The sequence below is a fragment of the Hermetia illucens genome, chromosome 5 (assembly GCF_905115235.1).
Source record: "Hermetia illucens chromosome 5, iHerIll2.2.curated.20191125, whole genome shotgun sequence".
NCBI lineage: Eukaryota > Metazoa > Arthropoda > Insecta > Diptera > Stratiomyidae > Hermetia > Hermetia illucens.
In genome coordinates, this window is record NC_051853.1 from 43038182 (window position 1) to 43057784 (window position 19603).

A 19603-nucleotide genomic window follows, 5' to 3' on the forward strand; every position below is an offset into this window, starting at 1 on the left:
AAAGTGACTACAGATGGTAGTCGCTCGTAAACACGATATGATTGCAAATTATATCCAAGTAAGCTCCGCCCTATATTCAGACCGAAACTACAATTCGCACGCATATCGTGTTTGCGATTATATATAAATGAGCCACTTTCGTTCAGGCTGCTCCCAAGGCAGAGGTCATCTAATGGGTTGCATCTGCCATGAGCAAAACCGTCAGTCATTCTTTTGCCGTATGGAGTTTCTGGCCACGATCCTGGTAACAACCAAAGGAGCATTCCTTACACAGATGTCCCGTCCGAAAATAGTTGCAATTGAGGTTTAATCTCTGAACCACTCGAGCTTCTGACCGATAGGCGTTGCAACCAACCATTTAATCAATACGGATCTTAACAGAAAGTGCACAAACTGGAAGATGTTACAGCTAAATTAGATCTTTAAAAGTGATGTCCAGGTGATGTCCCGCCCTGAACTACTTACGATCTTCCTTAAGAGGCCCCGAAAATACTGCTGTATAGAAGGCAACCCTATTCGGATGCCTTTCAATAACCTTCAGCAAGCATGTAGCTTAGACACCTCGAAAAAAGAGGTGGCCATTCCTCAACTCAACAATTGGGAGAGCCAGAACATTCCGCAAAGAATCTCCTGAATCGTGTCAAACACTACCAGCAATCTCTTAACCGATTATTTCGTCGCCACCTTCATATTCAAGAACTGTGAAACGCAAGTCTCAGCTAAGTGCCTTGGGCTGTCATATCAACATTTGAGCAGCTTACAGACTTATTAGTATTGATTGGTGTTAATGGTTGGAGGTACCTTATCTAGTTTGTATATTTCACCATGCCCATGGTCATTTAGGAGCGTGATGACTCATAGAGCTGCTTGTGGCACTGTCTGCTCAATTTCTCAATTTGACACTACTATCGATCTCGTGTTGCTTGTATTTATTTTGATTAGCCCCAAAATACCATTTAAAGAGGATACGAATACAAGGTATGTGTACCAATTCTCCAAAGGAATGGTAATGCACTTCTTTAACTGGCTAAGGAATAATATTCTGCAAAAAGTTAAACTTTCAATGACCGGCAGATCTTCGCCAGAGCCATCATGTCATCGGTTTTGAATTTCATCGCGGAAGGGATCCCCCGGCCTGGACGAAACAGTCATTCGGCTTTTTCTGAAAAGTTGGCTGCTTAGCCCAAAATGAATCTTCCAGCTTCCTTCATACACACCTTATCAGATAGTTAACAATCTTCCAATCTCTGCTCATTTGTGGAGGCATTTTGTTTTTTTTTTTTTGCAGGTAACTACCGATAACAGTCTAAACACTGTATGCTGATCATATTCGTATCTTTGCAAACCCTCCCTTCCAGTTTTTTCTTCATTACCAGCACAAATGTATCGGAATCTGAGAATCAGAAGGCATTGCAAAACTAGATTCAATTCTTCCAATAACTCTTTCAAAGCTCTGTGCCATCTCCATTGTTTCCCCATAGATCTGAACGAATTAGTCTATGAGCTGCTCTCATTGCAGTGCTCTGAATAAACAAATCCAAGGACAAATTGAATAATGCTTCAGAGTTCGCCGAATATCGTGCTTATGGCACCGGCAATACCCAGCCCCACAATTTTTGCAGTGCGGCTAGTTTACGGTGAAAAGTCTTTTACTTCATCTTAAAGCACCACTGCATAAGCGAACATCGGCGTAATGATGACAACGTATATCATTACCACATGAGCCCCGAGCCCCCATAACGAGGCAAAGATTCGCCTATACAGTGTACCTAAACACGGTCGTTCCAAAGAAGCTTCTTGTCTAGAATAAGCCCCAGATCACTTTTTCGGAGAGTTGAAGGGTTGTACCTTGATCTCTGGAAAGCAAAAATCCTTCAGATTTCTCCATTTTGTAAATAATACCATTGTGGTTTTATTGGGATTTGCTGAAAGTCTATGCCAGAGGCTCTGGGTTGTGTATTTCCGGCCTTTCATCGCTCCCGTTGTTAGGTAACAATCAGCCCCCACTTCAGCGCGCAGCAATCTTTACGTTAGCGTAGCAAATATCCTTTTAATTAAAGGTTCATCCACACCACGATCTCTGGGGGCATCACAGGTCCATCGAAAAAGCACATAGTCAAACGCCCCTTCATTGTCCACGACCACCCCCTTCGCGTACTCGCCTTTCAAAGTTGCCTCCTCTATCTTTGAAACCAAAAAGTGAAGAGCAGATTTACAGGACTTCCACACTGATAAGCGAGTTGGTTTTCATTTAGTGAGTGCCCGCTTTGTGACTTCTCACGAATCTGATGCTCTACCAGTCTCTCCGGACATTTCAGCGAAAATGATGTTAAGCTTATTTGTCTGAAGTTCCTTGAATTTGAATAGTCATCTTTCCCAATTTTCGGACTGAAGACTACATTAACGTTCCTACCTAGGCACGTAGCCCAAAGCAAAACATCTCTTAGAAATATTTCTTAGAAGTTGCTCTAAGTGTCCTCCTTTATCGCTTGATAAGTGCCATCCATGCCTTGATTTGAAGTTTTCAAATTACCGTATAGCGGCTCTCACCTTTTTATTGGCGATAATAATCGCTCTTGTAGTGTCCCAATTCGCCTTGGGCCTTCGTGTTGAATGGTTTGCATAAACAGTCAATTTTCCCCCGTCTGGTTGATTTTCTGAGCCTTTGCAGTCTCCAGTTCCTCCTTGGAAGTATTTTACCGCTTTGGCTTCAGGAAATAGGACAAGGCCTTTTCCAAACACTCTAATAGTGTGCTATTTAAGGTTTCCAATTGATCTTTTGTCGTCAAAGGAGCCCTTAGCCGCCAAAGAAGTACTTAGTCACCTAAGAAGCTTTACTTTGTTGCCAAGAATTTCGCCTTAGTATTTCAGACTGTTAGCCTACAATACTCAGACTAAATTTTAAGTAACGATGATCTGAGAGTGGGACTTCATCTAGCAGTCGACAGACTCTAAGCAACTCTAACAACTTTTTAGATAACTTACTTTCCTTCTCCGTGACCCCACCCTACTTTCGTGGTCATCAAACCAGCTTAAGTAATAAAATCAACCAACTTGCCACCTCTAGGATTGCATTTGGTACTGTTCCAACAAATATGTTGAGCGTTCGCATCACAACCTCTCCTCTTTCCACCCCTTCCTTCATGCTATTGTAAGTTGATGGCAGCTAGGTCCTGGGAACAGAATTGTATCAGCCTTTAATAATGTTGACATCAAAACGAAGACTTCGGTCTCGAGGATCTCTCATCGAAGAAGATCCTAGTCCCCTTTACTGATCGAGTACCACAAATTTTGCTAAAATGAATTCATGGCTCATGAACCAGAAATATCTAAGGATGGTCTTGCAACTTTGAAAACCTTCGCATGCTGCAGGTTAATTTGACTAACCTTTATATTAGTAGACATAAGTGTAGCCTAATGTGAAAACTGCCGCTAATTTTAAAATCTGCGGCATCCAGTGCAAATCCCATTAGGATCACCGGAGTCCTCCCCTTCCGCTGAAAGTATCAGTTTTTTGCATCTGATATCTTTGGATATCGCCAGACTTGGTGATGTAATAACGGCCATGTCCTCAGTCCCAAAAAACTTCACCTTCTTTCCGAGTGCCTTCTGTTTTCGTCGGCTAGGAGCCCTCCCAGATCTGTTCCCACATACCGGAATTAGTCCTGGTAGAGGCAGAAGAGAAGGTTTTGGCAGGCAATCCTGTACTCCTAGGCTTCTCTCCCATTTTCTGCAAGAAAGAAGTGTCACCGATAGGCCAGCCATAGTCTGGTTTCAAGTTCTTCTATTTAAGGGAATTCCTGTAGTATCCGTTCTGACGGGAAGTTAATAAATGCACATGGAACCTAGTGTAGAAGGATTTCCGAGACTTACTACTCCATCTAGTTGGCCAATTTGGAGCCAAATGTGATATCCACGATCTCTTGTCCAACGTTGAGCGCCATTTGTAATGAGCGCGGAAGGCTGCCAAGGTTGGTCAAAAGAAAATCTACACTCACATATTTTAACAGATCAGAAATCAATGTGAGGGTCCTTTGTTCGATAGTAGCAAATGCTTAATTTTTCAACTATACAAAGGCTTGATCCCGTAAATGAGTCGGTTAGAGCTATTATTTCATCCATAATTGACAACGGAGCACGATGACGTTAGATGACAACAGGTGTTGCCCAAGACTTTTTATCTGCACCCCTATTTTGGAGCATTATGTGTTAATTCCCATGCACCAGAAGAGGCATCTTGCCGTCCCTAAGACGCATAGCTAAATGTATTGAATTGAAAGCATTCATGCTACCAAGTCAGGGTCACTATTGGTCAAGTTGGAATTGTGGACAAAAAGACAAAGGCGGTCATTACTACCACTCAGAGGAAAGGCAATATTTTCAACATTTCGGTTGATAATTACAAGGTCGTTTCAAAAATATAGTCGCAGACTGCTTATTGCAAATATATATATATATATATATTCTATAGGCAGCTGCTGCCTAGGTAAGAGCAAGGGGCAACATTGTGAACCAAAAGAGGGTGGAATCGTCATTTCGGCTGGTTGCGTCAAAGGTCTACAGCGCGTATTAATAGCACCAAGTAAGGGAACCTTTCTCATTGACAGAGTGAGATTTTAAAGCCTGCTAGCGATGGAGCACAGGTACTGAATTGAAGAGTTTCACGTTGAGTAGACGAAACCTGACCATATATCCTTTTACTTTTCGTACTATCAACTTAACTGGCGCGGAATTTATTTTTCAGTTGGCAGTCATGGCTTCTTTATATTCTTAGCTGTTTCTGTTAGGCCAACACTCATAGTGGTATGACTCCGGGTAAAATTATAGACGATAAGTTAGTATAATGTTGGGTTCTTCACGGATCCTGCACTGACCTTGGAATTCATTTCTTTTACTTTGGATCCAGATTATAAACTCTTCGTTACTGTTTTCCAACAGCTCACGGAAGAATATATGCTCCAGGACCCTCTTTTCCAAGAAAGCAAAAGAACTAACTGGTTTCCATCTTTTTGAAAGATCTCTTCTGCTAGGCGGGTTGATATGATTAGTACACATATGTATGTCTTTAGATCAATAAAGAAACATTTAAAAAGCTCAGATTTTCAAATTTCCATGACCTACTCACATTTCCGTCATGTACGTATTAAATCCCTATCTTTCATTGCAAATGCCCAACAAATATATCTGAAAAAAAAAACTTAAAACGACTTTAAATTCATAAAACAAGATAAAGTACTCGGACAAGTGCCACTAACCACTTCCATTCCGTTGTTCTTTCAGCCACAACATCCACTTAGTTTGCCATTGAGGCTTAGTGACGGTAGGACTGCTGCATCGAACTCTCCGGACTACTCGAATTAAAATTCCGAACGCAATCGAGATGGACAGCGAAATGTATCTTAAGAAGATTATTCCAACTTTACTAATCATCTGGAATCTTGCCGTGACCATGACAGAAGGATATCAGATTGGTGTGGGAAGAGCGGATTGTACAGGACCCGCCGTGGAAATCGGTTTTGTAAGTAGCGAATTATTTTTTATATCTATCTATGTGGGTGCCTTTTAATGTATCTAGAATATTCAAGGTTTGTTAATTTTAGTTAAGATATTTACTGTCTGCACAGTGTGTTGTGTTCGTTATGAGCTTGTTCCCCTTCATCAGGTCAAAGTCAAATCGTGGAGTACATAGTTAATGGTTCTGCGGACATAAACTCACTTTCAAGTTCACCCAGAGATTCCACTTTTGTTTTCCTTGAATTTGGTCGGTAAAATATTTTATTGCCAAAAATATTTGCATACAATGTACTTTACCCGGCACTTGTATCTGAATTGTCATTAATTTGAAGACAGATGTCCGAAAGCTTCCATAATTAAATACCAGTTTATGTATAAGATACTCACATTTCAAGGAGAGTCAACTTATTTCATTTATATTTATATTTATTTGGTTCCCATTTCTTGGATTCATTTGAAGATATAGACGAAGTGTAAAGTTTGAAGTTTCAAAAGCAGTAAAAATTACAACTATAATAATTGAAACTATAGATGACAATAACAGTGGCTAATCTGTAGATTACGTTAGACTTCCTTTGCTCTTTGTTCTCCGTTCAATGATAGGATATAGATGGGATTCGCCATTGACCGAGACTCCCACAATTCTTCCACGTTTGTCCTCTTTTCGGATGTGATCACGACGTATTACGCCACTGATCCAAAGCCACGTTTTCGTTTCTATTACCGTAAGACGGTGTTCATTGTATTTGGTAGTCAGCCGGCACTCAGAACCATAGAGAACGACTGGGCGGATCACAAAGTACACCCGTGGTGGAACACCACTTCATCAACAATTTACCTGTACCTAATAGCATTGGTCCGGGATACTCAAATCTCTCAGTTTTTGGTCTTCAAACAATCTATTTTATTTAGATTCACTCAGAGACCGTGCGTGTGACGATTATTCTACTTTTGGAGGTCAGCTTTATTGTGAGACGCTAGAAAAGTATCATATGCATAAAGTGGTGTATAGGGCGTTGAAAATTGCAGGTTTAGCGTGTTGGTGTTCAAAAGGACTGTCGAGAGAATGCTTCTCGGTGAACACCGACAAAGACACGAAGCAGTTTTAATACACTTGCCACACGTCGAGCTCCTCTGGCACTAGGTATTACTGCAATGCATACCAGGTGAGTTTGTGTGGTATACAGTCAAACGCCTTCTCTAGATCTAGGAATGCAATGTAGGAACGCCGATGCTTCTCACTAGGTTCCTCCGCGAGAAACCAGGCAACGTGTATCTTGACCAACCTGGCTCGGTTCACAGTATGTAGCAAATACGGAAGCATTCGCTCGACAATCTTCATGGTATGGAATAACAACCGAATCAAAAAGTAATTTGAACATTTTTTTGGTCTGCCTTTCTTTTTCCATATTGGAATGTTTGTACTCTCTTCCCAATCATATGATTCCAAAAAGTCGATTGAGGAGTTCATTGAGCTATAGTGTTGCTTTCCCTAGTTTCGCTCATTTGATTGAAAGTGGTCGGAAATTAATGATGTTTTAATCCATTGAAGCTGGGTCACCAGTATTGACAAGGTTCACAGAAAAGAAGGACCGACCCACGTAATTATCTAGAGTCTCTCTGTATATTTGTGATATAAGTATCAATAAAACTGGCCCAAATGCAATTTCAGATGAGCCTGCTGGCATACTATCTCCGTCATAGAGGTGTGATCAATAAAGTCATCGGTACATAAGAGGATCTTGATAAGTTTGCGGTTCTAAGCGCACTTAAAGATCATCGTCATCATCAACGGTGCAACAACCGGTATCCTGTCTAGGCCTGTCTTAATAAAGAACTTCACACATCCCGGCTTTGCGCCGAGGTCCACCAATTCGATATTTCTAAAAACTGTCTGACGTCCTGACCTACATGATATAAGCTGAAATAGGCTCTGTTTGGCAACCAACAAACCTGCGTAGATTTCAACATCGTAGCTGTTATCGGTTGTGATTTTCAACCCTTGTTAAGAGAAGTTATCAACGTTGCCGCCATGTACTTCGTCTTGCCTTCATTAATATGCAGCCCAAGATGTGACACCACCTGCTCGATTTAAATGAAGGTAGCCTGTACATCTCGGGTTGTTCTTCCCATGATTTCGATATCGTCCGCATAGGCCAGTAGTGGGTGGACTTGAAGAGGATGGTGCCTATTGCATTTACATGGGCATCGCGAATCACTTTCCCCAGGGCCAGGTTGAAGAGGACGCATGATAGGGCATCCCCTTGTCGTAGACCGTTGTTGATGTCGAATGGGCTTGAGAGTGATCCTCCTCATACATTGGTCAGGGTTAGCCTAGTCAGTCTTATTAATTTCGTGGGGATACCGAATTCCCTCATGGCCGTGTACAGTTTTACCCTGGCTATGCTGTCATAGGCGACTTTAAAGTCCATGAAAAAATGGTACAACTGATGCACGGACTGTTGCTTGGTAATGGCAGTATCTATCCGTTGTCTTCTCTTCTCGGGACCTTCAAGTCGCCGATGTTCTGGTTGTTCAGCAGTTCATCAAAGTACTCAACCCATGCTCCAATATGCCCATTCTGTCGGAAATCAGATTTTCCTCTCGGCTGACTTGTTGGTAAAACCACTGCGCCTGGTGCGGTTGCTCCCTGTACTTTTCAAGTTGACAGACATGTTGATTCTCCCAGGCTTTCTTTTTCCGTTTGTACTCGCGGTCTTTGAGAATGCAGGGATTCTTCCCTTCCGTTGCTAGCTTTCATTCTTAGTCGAACCAGTCGTTCCGATTCTTTTTGCGGCTAGGGCCAAGTATCTTTGTGGCCGTATTTATGATAACGTTCTTCAGGTGATTGTGAAGATCATTTGTTAATGCTTCATCTCCAGGATCTCTGTTGACTGCGGTTATTGCGACATCCATTTCCCTCTTATAGGTGTTACAGAGGGCTGTGTTGTGGATGGCTTCAGTGTTAACTATCACCTGATTGGCAGAGGGGATTCTGGGCGGTGTTGTTATTCGAGCTCGGAGCACCAAGCGAACGACAAAGCGATCCGAGTCTATATTGACTCCCCTATATGTTCTGACATTCATCAAGGCTGAGAGGTGGCGGCGTTCGATCAACACGTGGTCAATTTGGTTGAAAGTGGTCCTATCGTCGAGAGGTCCACGTTTGTTTGTAAACCACTTTCCGCGCAAACCAGGTACTTCCAGCAGTCTGTTATCATTTGTATTTTGATGTAAGCTATGGGAGCCAAAGTATCGCCTAAATATGGGCTCCGTCAATATGATTTTGATATCATACTTTTGACAGGCTTCGAGGGTTCATTCTATTGTCCCGTAGAAGGTATCCTTCTCCGACTCTGCTGTCTTCTCTGTAGGGGCGTGAACGTTAATGAGGATTATACTTCTAAATTTGCCTCGCAAACGCAGAGTCCCTAGCCGTTCAAATGTTTTCAAAACCGATAACAGCAGACTTCATTTTTTGGCGGACTAGGAAGTCTAGTCAGAGCACATGGTTTACTGAATGGCCGCTATAATATATGGTGTAGTGACTCTTCTCCAGGAAACCGGTCCTTGTCCAACGCATTTTCTGTAACGCTGTTACATCAGCCCTATAGTAGGACAAGGTATCGGCTAGCTGCTTGGCAGCTTCATCTCTGTACAGGGAGCTCACACTGCATGAGAAAATGCGCAAATCGTCATTCCGTTGTCATTGTCGGGTTCGTAGTTGTGTAGTCAATCCAGTCCGATGATCCTTATGTGGCTTCGTAACTTCGGTTTTCGGTGTAGGGTTGCCAGTCCTACCCAACATCCACCCTGGAGGATCAGTTGGTACAATTTGTCACGTTTTTAGGCGCGGAAAACTCACCTTCATCCTTCTCTCCGTCTGCAGCTTTTCATTAAGAAAGAACTCCCAGCAATTACCACGTGGAGGTGGAGATAGGGTTTGGTAGTAGAGCTGTTGGTTCAGCAGGCTCCGCAGGGAACTCCCAGCAATCACTACGTGGAGGTGGAGATAGGATTTGGTAGTAGAGCTGTTGGTCTTGGTTCAGCAGGCGTTCCCCAAGTCTTATGGTCCATCGTAGGTACCAATCCACGTTTCGCCGTGGGACCTATACTACCCTTTGACCACCCACTACTGATCACAACACGGTTGATCTGATTAGATGAACGTTGTCGGTTAGTTGAAAAGTCTGCCAGTAACGACGAGGAGATGATGCGGGCGAAAGTCACCATCATGTTTATTATGCTCCCTAAGGGCTTATTTTCCCATCACCGGTCCGATGTGTTGTTGTGATGTTGAAATGTTGCTCTTTCTTGAACAGAATCTTGTAGTCATATCCTATCAAAAACCTGCCCCCAAGTAATAATTGTACACTTTAGAGGTTCCGTAAACATGTGGAGTAAGGATACGATAGATTAACAGGGAATACTATTAAAAAGGCCCCAATTATTCCGTGCCACGGTTGGATCTTACACGGTTATTTAGACTCTATAAACGGATTTGAGCCATGTTTGATGAGTTTGTAGAAAATGTAGGCAAATAATTCTGTTTCGATGGACTTCGGCCTAAAATACAAGGTTTTTTTTTCATCTGGAAATAATTTTCACCTATGTCGTTCTTGCGAACCAATATAAGGGATCGAATAATACCTAGGAATCACTTTGCAAAGCTGCTTCCAGGGCAACCTGAGATACCTCAGCCCTGCTAACCCAAAAGGAGAGGTCCGTAGAACAAAAACTTTATTAGTGGTTCGGTTCGCAATATGTGCTATTTCGATGAGTATAGGTACCCAATCTATGGAATACTTGAAGCAAAGACGTCGTTCGGTTAGTTTCAAATTTAGAGTGGTCGTGCTGTTTGACATATGTAGAAGGACGAGACAAGGGATTGCTGTTCGGTTCGTTGTTTAGTAAAGATCTTCAAGCGGTTGAACTATCCATGAGGTTGAGCTTGTGCCAAGTTACTAACTTTACTTTTAGAGAATTGTCTTAATTTTGCTTGCATAAGTTGTCTAAACGTGAAGCAGGCTTTAAAACAGTCCTGGCTTCAAGAGGATAATTTCACCATTCTTCGTTGTAGATTGAGAAGACGTGCTCGTTACAGCTCTAGTATCGATTACTTCCAGTCTATTCCAGCAAATAAAGACTCTTCTCCTTCGTTGAGAAAATAACAAACTTCTTTAGAAAAATGCTCCAAGAATAAAATAAGGCTACTTCCTCAGGACCAACCAACACCACTCTTATAGAAAATGCAACATCTTTTGCCTACTTAGACTTCATCTCTGTAGGAGACACAGATTTTAAGGATTCAACTTTCGATTAAACATTCTTTTCTTAATCTCGCTTGAATTAGGCCTAGTATCCTGCGATACTAGTATCCTGCGATTGTCAACCGCTCCCAAAATTGAAAACGTTCTTTCAAAAACTCAGGGAATGCGGTGACTTGCAACTCATAAAGGTGAGTGTTGTTCAAGTTTCAAGTCCAACTCTTTCGGTTAGGAGGACGAAATTTGTAGTTTAAGTCACAAAAGACGAATTCTACCTTACTTCCTTATCTGTATATGCTATGGTTGCCTCAAAAAGGTTTTCTGACGCATTTCCGTGTGGTCCTCTCAGACAGGAGGATAATCAGGGACGAAGACGGTGGACGGATTCGTCCAGGGTAGAGGCAACTCATCAGACCCTGCATCACCTCTGTCCTGGAAGCAGTTCGCAGTTGTTAAAGCTCATATTTTATATGAGCGCAGGACACATCAAGGATAATGCTATTCAGAGATGTTGGTTTGCGCATAAAGGTGGTGATTGATGATGTACTCGTATAGTGACATCACAGCAAATATAACTTACTATAAGCTTGATGGGGTGCAACTCCGAACAGGGACACCTGAACTCAAGGCTGTCGTGAAGGGGCAAAGGACGAGGTTTCCCCCGGGCCCGGAATTTTTTGGAGAGACCTAGAATAGAGGCTCTAATAAAATTAGGTTGACTTTGAAAGTTCAGTTTCATATCAGCACCGTAATTTTCTCCCTACTACCCTGGCCGGGTTGGATTATGTTGAAACCGCACCGTTTTTTGTGCCTTTTCCATTTTCCTTTTTGCGCGCATTTTCTATTTCTACAGATACTCAAAAAGTGCAATTCTACATTCTTATTGAGACCATTGTCCAATTTTTGCTTCCCGTGCAATATAAATATAAACAATGGATTCCCAAACAGCTAACACCAATATGAATTGCGCAATTACCCTCAATAAACACATCTAATTTTATTTGTAAACATTTCAGATGGGATATGCTAAGCTGGGTCAAAAGGGCAGTGGCATCCATTTGCGGCAATTCTCCCGAGCATTCGTTGTCAGTGACAATGAAAAGCGATTAGCGTTCGTTAGTGTCGATGCAGGCATGATGGGCCATCCGGTGAAGCGTGAGGTAAGACGAACAACAATGGCCTTTATCTTTCCCAAAAGAATACCGTGAAAATTCAATGAATTCATCAACATTTCTTTGCTTGCATTCCAGGTTATCCGCCGATTACACAAGACCTACGGTAATCTGTACAATTTCGATAATGTGGTGCTAAGTGGAACGCACACGCACGGAGGACCGGGCGGATTTTTGATGGATGTTTTGTATGATATCTCGATTTTGGGATTCGTACCACAAACATTCGCTGCTCTAGTGGATGGGATTTACTTAGTAAGTCTAATCAGATACAAAAGGTTCGACTCAATTAGTAGAAATGTAGCGAAGTCAGTTAGCTTTATCGGAGTTTGTGAGAAGCATTGAGTATGATGTCGGACAAGGCTGATATTACAAAACATAAAAAAATTTACTAACACCAAACGAAATTTATTAATACGAAACCGAAGGGCGAAAAATACTTAGAATTAGACAAGACCTTATTCAAGCCAAGATCCAAAGCTAGACTATCTCCAACTGGAACCATCTCATTTCAGAGTATTGTCCGAGCACATGAAACAATGGGTTCAGGTGAAATTTACATAGGTACAACCACCGTCCTAGATGCGAGCATCAACCGGTCACCGACTTCTTATTTGGAAAACCCTGCTGAAGAGCGAAAACAATACCAATATAATGTTGACAAGGAATTAACCCTGATAAAGTTCGTTTCAGACAAAGAAGGGCTAATCGGGGCCGTAAGCTGGTTCGCTGTACACCCCACCTCTATGAACAATTCAAACCAATTAGTGACATCCGATAACGTCGGATATGCTTCCATTCTCCTAGAGACGGAGATGAATCCAGGCGCTATGCCCGGGAAGGTATTCAATCTCAAAGCCTCAGCCAAAATCCGAACTTTATCTATGAATTTCAGGGACGTTTCGTCGGCGCATTTGCGTCCTCTAACTTAGGAGATGTATCGCCCAACATAATGGGCCCTAAATGCCAAATAACTGGAAATTCCTGTGATATACAAACATCAGCGTGCCCCCAAGGTGAGGGTGAATGTGTGGCCAGCGGTCCTGGCCGTGACATGTTTGAAAGTACAAAGAAAATTGCAACACGTATCTATAATGCAGCCTCGGTAAGATTAACTGTTCCCTCTCTACCAAATATATTCACATATCATTGTACCACTAACCATTTCGCTTCATTTCCAGAAATTAGTGAAAAATTCAGAATTGCGCAAAATCACTGGTAGTGTAGACTACATACATCAATTCGTTGATATGCCAAATTACAGAACGATTGCATACAATCCACTGACTCGAAGGAATGAAGCTATCAGGGGATGTATTCCAGCCATGGGATACAGCTTTGCCGCAGGGACAACAGACGGCCCGGGAGCATTTGATTTTAAGCAAGGGACAAGAAACGATAACCCACTATGGAATGCAGTTCGCGATTTTATTGTGCCTCCAACTGATGAAGACATTGATTGCCAATCACCTAAGCCTATTCTTGTTGCAACAGGAAGGGTGAGTTTTCTTCATTTTTCGTCTGAATTATTATCATAATTCCTTAGTCGTAGCATGATAGACCATTTTAAGTTTCCAGTTGTCTGGAATTAATTGATATAATTATTTCCTGTCCTCGTTAATTGGTTGATTAATTTTATCGGCTCCCAGGTACGCTGTCATTCTCAGTAATTCATTTAAATTTCCTATTGAACCCTATCGGATGAGCAATCCTTTCGCAATTGCAAGATTTCAGGTTCATGTTTCCCCTGAACCTCAATTGAATGTCACTCATATTAAAGGTCAACGATCCTCTCTGAAACCTTCTTTTAAAAAACTGTTTGGTCCTATTTGCGTCCTCTTTGCAACTGTTCCAATGCGGATTACCGCCGTCTAGTATCGCACTAGATTTTTAGATTTCTTGAGTGGCTGTCTTCGCAATTATAAGGAGCGCGTGAATATCCTACCGATTGCCGGCCTCAAAATCTATCTAGAAATTGATTCCCCAAGAGGAAGAAATAGTAATTCTATAGAAACTGTTTCTCTCTGGTTCTATTCCACTCCAGGACGAAGATTTTCAAATTAACTCTCAAAAAGGGCATATCACGTCAGTCACGCTCGTTATCGGTTTGTTCAAATGTGTTTCGGTTCCCTCCAGGACTCCCCAAAACACAGTTCTGCAAGATGTAACTCTCCAGGGAAAGGGTAATGCATTCCGTAGCACAGCCAGCCAGGAGTTTTCGCTCTTTCGAAAAGGTGTCTTACAGACTCCCAATTCCGGCCCCTAATTAGCACTTCATGGATATCTAGACTATATGCCAACGAAGTCTTTCGTTAGGAATTATGCAGGACTAGAGTACCCCGGATATAAAGCAAGGCATATATTGGCAAAGATTCAGTGCTTTCAAGTAACACTGCTTGATGTTGGTATTGGTGTTACTAAATTTTCGTCAGAGCCCCAAGGATTCCGATCCAGCGCTTTTAATACGCCAAACGGCATCAAGGCAGGTGCCACTATCGGTCGAGCAACGCTTCCTAGTATACAAATTGATTAATGTCTCCTAGACTGTGACCAGCAATGCAGCTCCGAAGCTTCTCACTCTTGGTTTGGTTTTTCCGCTTCCGTTTGGTCTGCCAAGTCTACCGGAGCTGTGATGAGCAGTTCCAATAGCAAATCATCAAGACCTGTGACATTGCTCCGTTTGGGCGCGTTGATCCAATACCTTCACTAGCATTTCCAAGAGCACGTATTGATTACTAAACATTTCTTCCACAAATAGGTGGAACTTCTGCTAATAGTAAGTGACTAAGTATCGGAATGCAGTATTCTTTATATCTTTTGGTTGGAGATCATGCTCTCTATGGCGAAGCTATTCAACTCTTTGAGAAACAGTGGACGTTTCATGCAAGCGAAGGTAGACGTTCAGCCAGTGACGATACCTCACAAACGCAATATCGGTACGCCAAAGACGACCTTTAAATCATCTCACTGTTGTTAATTTGATTGCTTGCACGCTGTTGGTCAGTTGAAACCGAACTAACCTTGGGGCAAGTTCTATGATCGAACAGATCGCGACCAATATCCCACCACTTAGTGGATGCCGAAAGGTACAGAAATCCACATATCTCCCAGGCTTCAATAATTGTTCATAGACAACGTTCTTCTCCTCTACATTGGAAGCCTCCATTGGTTCATGACATTACACTATTGAAGTGTTCTTCATTCTGAATTGGAACCCCTCATTCAATATTCTACCTTATATTCGAATATTAAGGAGCGCCTTGCTGATACAATCTAAATTAATTTGACACCAAATGGAATAATACAGTACCACAATAAGCCTTTTTGTATTTACAGCGTTTCAGCGTCCTAGCATCTGCAATTGTTGGTTGTTACTGTCGAGGTAAGGTATCCCTTTCCAAGCTCAGCAACCGTAGTACCAGCAAAGTAGCTTCGATTTGGTACGATATTATATCATCTGGAATCACGATGGACGTGTTGATGATTTCTCTCGCGTTAACTTCCTTCGTCTGAGATCTTTCCATTTTGACAGTGTGTACTACTAAGCGGTGATTAAGCCAAATTAACCAACTGGAGTGGGTCAGTTCTTTTTAAGCGGCGGTATTTATGCGATATGAGAATGCTTTTGGCCGATTTATTTGGATAGTGACGGAGTCTTTTTATGTAGTTTTTGCACATTCTTCTTCGCCAGTGCTAATATTGATGTCACATTGTATTATTCTGTTGTTAACGTAGCGAGGTGCCCCAAGTATAGATCTAATTACCTTTGTTTGAATTCGCGGGGTTATTGCAAGATTGCACTATTTGGCTGATCCCTAAAGCTGGATCCTATAAGAACAAATTGGCTTCAGCAGTGTTTTATATGAAAGAATTTTTGTGCCTAGGCTCAGTTTAGATCTTCTATTTAATAGCCAATAAAGTTCACTGAATGCAAGTTTGATTTGGTCCATTTTCTTCGACATATGGGTCGAATTTAACTTTCTATCCAGGTATATTCCTAGGTACCTCACTACTTTCGCTTGCTTTATTGTTAATGCAAATTGGTCTGCAATTGTGCTTCCTTAGAGTAAATGTAATTCCCTCTGTTTACCCTCTTTGATCTTGGAATTCTATTTGGCGAGCCAATCCATGACCTTGTTAGCATGTTCTTGGAGCTCCCTTGCAGCCATTGTGGGGTTGACGTGTGAGTAGAGGAATTCCGTAGCGTCAGCAAAAGTTGTGATTACGATGTGTTGGTATATCGGCGGTGTGAAGACAACGGACAAATACTGCCTCCACCAAGTATAGAAGAAACAGTCCGTGCAATTCATCGGCTTAAAAATCATAAATTAGTTAAATATGGAGGCGACCTTGATAGCGAATCGCATTGATTTTCAGAAGCAGCTTACCCCTCCTCTCTTTCTGGCTGGTACCCGTTTTCAGTCACGCTGCTCCTCAAAGCAAAGGTGAAGCAACGTCTGAAGAGCTACCTCCAGCTTAACCACGGGTTTTAGTGTCAAAAAATTTACCATTAATTCTGCCCTAAAGTGTGAGTTCGCAAGGATTCACGCAATCAAAAGCAGAAGTTTGAATCAATTTCGACAGAGAAAAAAATTTCGAATAAGCGGCATTATTATTATCCTAAAAGATGTCACCTGGAGAAATACTAGATACATACCAATAGGAGAAATCGTTTCATATTTCGGAAATGTGTTTTCAAAGAGGAGTCTTCATTTCTTTCCACCAGAGAGCCGTTTATATTCGCCAAGATCTGATGGCCTCGCTGGCCCAGTATATGAAAACTGATCGCTGGGACCTACACATACCCCCATCTCCTCGAGCTACATATTTACCAATATGGACATGGTTACTGCTGCTTAGAGTGGTAGTGCATTTTAGAAACATTTTGACCAAAAACTGGGTTTCACCTCAAGTCTGTAAAAGTCTAATCCGATCCTAGCTGAAATATGCGCCACCCCCAAGGCCAATTGAGCAACATACATCTATTCAGCTGCGGGGTTGTGCAGGGTTCCAAAATGTGCCACCACCACTACGAAGGAACTCATTAAACTAGAGTCCTTCACGAAAGTTACTACATCTGACACTGTTACCCCATACTTACCAAACAGCTGGACCAGCGCAGCTATGCTATTTGCGTGAGAAGAATGCCATTCACAGTTTCATTGGCGAATTCCACTTTGAAGAAGATTAATTCATCTGGATTCCAGCAGACAGTGGTGACCTGGCGCAGTAAGCTGGCGAACGAATCTGTGATCTCCCAAAGAATCTGTATAGAATATCGTATCGTTCTTATTATGATCTTAAGGCTTCTCTTGGTAAGGTTGAAAGAATCCTTCAAACACTTTCTTTGAATTGTTCCCCCCCCCCCTTTTCTGTTCTAAGAGCCATAACCGCGAACCATTCCCAATTTCACAAAAGAATTAGGCTGATAGAATGGTGTGTCTGCTCGTTTCATGGCAAGTTCATCTGCTGCTCCACTAAACTTGAACCCGGAGTATTCTTATATTAGTTTAGAGTTACCTATGTCGATCTAGTCGCCTTGATAACTACCTATGTCACAAGGTTCTGCCTTCTATGGTTCCTATGGAGATTAAAGTAACACATATGTCTATGGCGTGAATTTATGTTAGCCCTTTTCCTTATCGTGTCTCAAACTTCTTGTCCAAATAAAGCATTATTGGCATACCATCCTTCGGTATCGGTACTGACTAAGAAGGATGTCAGTTTTCTTTCTATTTAAGCAGTCCCTGCCTTGAATCTAGAATCTACCGCTGCCTTTTTTACCCTGTCCCAAATGTCTTCGATTATAACTCGTTGGCTATTCTGTCCTGAACATCCAAGTCAATGAAAAATAATCAAAAAGCAAACCGACAACGTGATGGATTCACACGTTGAATGACCAAATACAAGCCGGTCGACGCAGGAGAAAGAGTGGAATCTGGACAGATTGACCATGCTACTGAATGGAACAAGGGCTACAGAGAAAGATGAAATAGGGGAGCTTTGAAAGGCCACAAATGAAACCAAAATTCTGACGCAGAATCTTCCAATCTCTGAATCTCTTGAGCACAAAAGTATATTTTTCTTTAGTGATTGACTATTTTCTTATTATTTTTTAGGTGCAATTTTTCATTTACAACTTTGTCACTTCACCACCTGAACCATTCAATTCAATGAAGTAATCATGACCCAATTCTTTTCTTGGATTCACAAGGTCAAATCTACGTAGCTTCATAAACAATTGGGGATACTAAAGCCAAAATATTTAACTAAGTAGATAAGACTGAATGACAAATTATAGTTCCAAGCACTCAGGTCATAATAGGGCCACTGCAGTTTGCATTATACGCTTCAGCAGGTTCCCTCGAATTTAAGCATGTTTTCTAAAAGAAAAGTGCATGCAGACTCTTCACTGAACAAATTCCACCAAGGTATCTTCATCTTAAGTCTAAGGAAGCCAGGCAGTCGCATGTTAAATACAGAGCAGTCACCAACTCTCTCACTCGTCCGAACTACAGATAACCCTTCATAAAAGTCCTTACAGTGCATGACACGCCGAATCTCAACTGTTTAGAATCAGACCCTTGAGTCTGTTGACACTCTGTTGACACTTTATTGCCAATAAGGTACGAGTCCCTTAGCACCCTTGCCAGCTTGACTAAAATCAGTCGGTTGAATATAGACACGACCTCTTGGGAGTTCCATACTAGCTGGCTTGATGTTGGCTTTCCGTCTAGTGCTTAAAATGTTATAACCGATTTGAATGGTGCGAACGCGAAAATTTCGACGTAAACCGTTTTCTTCTTCTCGAAAAATGGCTTATCCTCCTACCTAGGATATGGTCTTATTTTTTCTTTGAGATTAGACCCACTATATTGTAAAATTGTCTAAAAATATTCCGGAGTCAAATGTCTACTTACCTGTAGGTAGGGAAAACTACTATATTTTGTAGTTTTATCCAGAATTTCCAGAAAACGACGCTTAGTAATTTTGTTTCCTAGCTGGCTACAATTTTGTATCATGTGCCATGTTCAAGGAGGCTTTTCATTGCTCAAAACATGAGGACTATATACAGGAGATTCAACTCCCAGCGCATTCTTTGAAATTTTATGGAAAGGGGAAATCATTGCACATTTTCGGCACCGATGGGAGTTGTGTGACCAAAATTGATCTGTGCCCACGTGGCACGAGCACGTGGCAGCATCTGTCATAACAATAGACATTGCACAGCTGTTTATGGCCTCTAACAGCCCAGTAGGAACCAAAGGCAGAACTTCCTTGAAGATTCATTTCGAATTAACGGTAATAGATCTTAATGGAACCACTAAGCGAATGATGTTTCAAAATTCTTCTGTAGGAAGCTTGGTGGAAGCACACACGCGCAACATTCTTGGCAATTGATCCATGTTTGTTCTCATAGGACGTTAAAAGTAAATAAATAGATGCATCCAAGATTAATTTTTTCGAATGCATACGCTTCTTGCTGCTGCAGAAGAAAACCATCTAGGCGACATCAACGCACCAATACATTAACTACATGGGTCCCGGGCCACTTGCTTACCTCTTGTCTTCCCGAAAGGTACACAATTAACATAGATTCCGAGCCCTTTGCCGGTGGATTGACACCCCCAGTATATAGTCTTCTTAGCT

At 41.8% G+C, this 19603-nt stretch overlaps 1 protein-coding gene across 3 annotated transcripts in view; it reads left to right on the top strand.

Moving 5' to 3' along the window:
• Window positions 1–19603, top strand: part of LOC119657942 (neutral ceramidase) — a 33629-nt gene that overhangs the window by 12508 nt on the left and 1518 nt on the right. For all 3 annotated transcript variants that reach the window (XM_038065134.1, XM_038065132.1, XM_038065133.1), the window contains 6 exons: window positions 5281–5518; window positions 11798–11941; window positions 12032–12208; window positions 12469–12795; window positions 12849–13058; window positions 13135–13452. In XM_038065134.1, coding sequence (XP_037921062.1) covers window positions 5381–5518; window positions 11798–11941; window positions 12032–12208; window positions 12469–12795; window positions 12849–13058; window positions 13135–13452 — 1314 coding nt within the window. In that variant the 5' untranslated portion in view covers window positions 5281–5380. The remainder of the gene's footprint in view (window positions 1–5280; window positions 5519–11797; window positions 11942–12031; window positions 12209–12468; window positions 12796–12848; window positions 13059–13134; window positions 13453–19603) is intronic.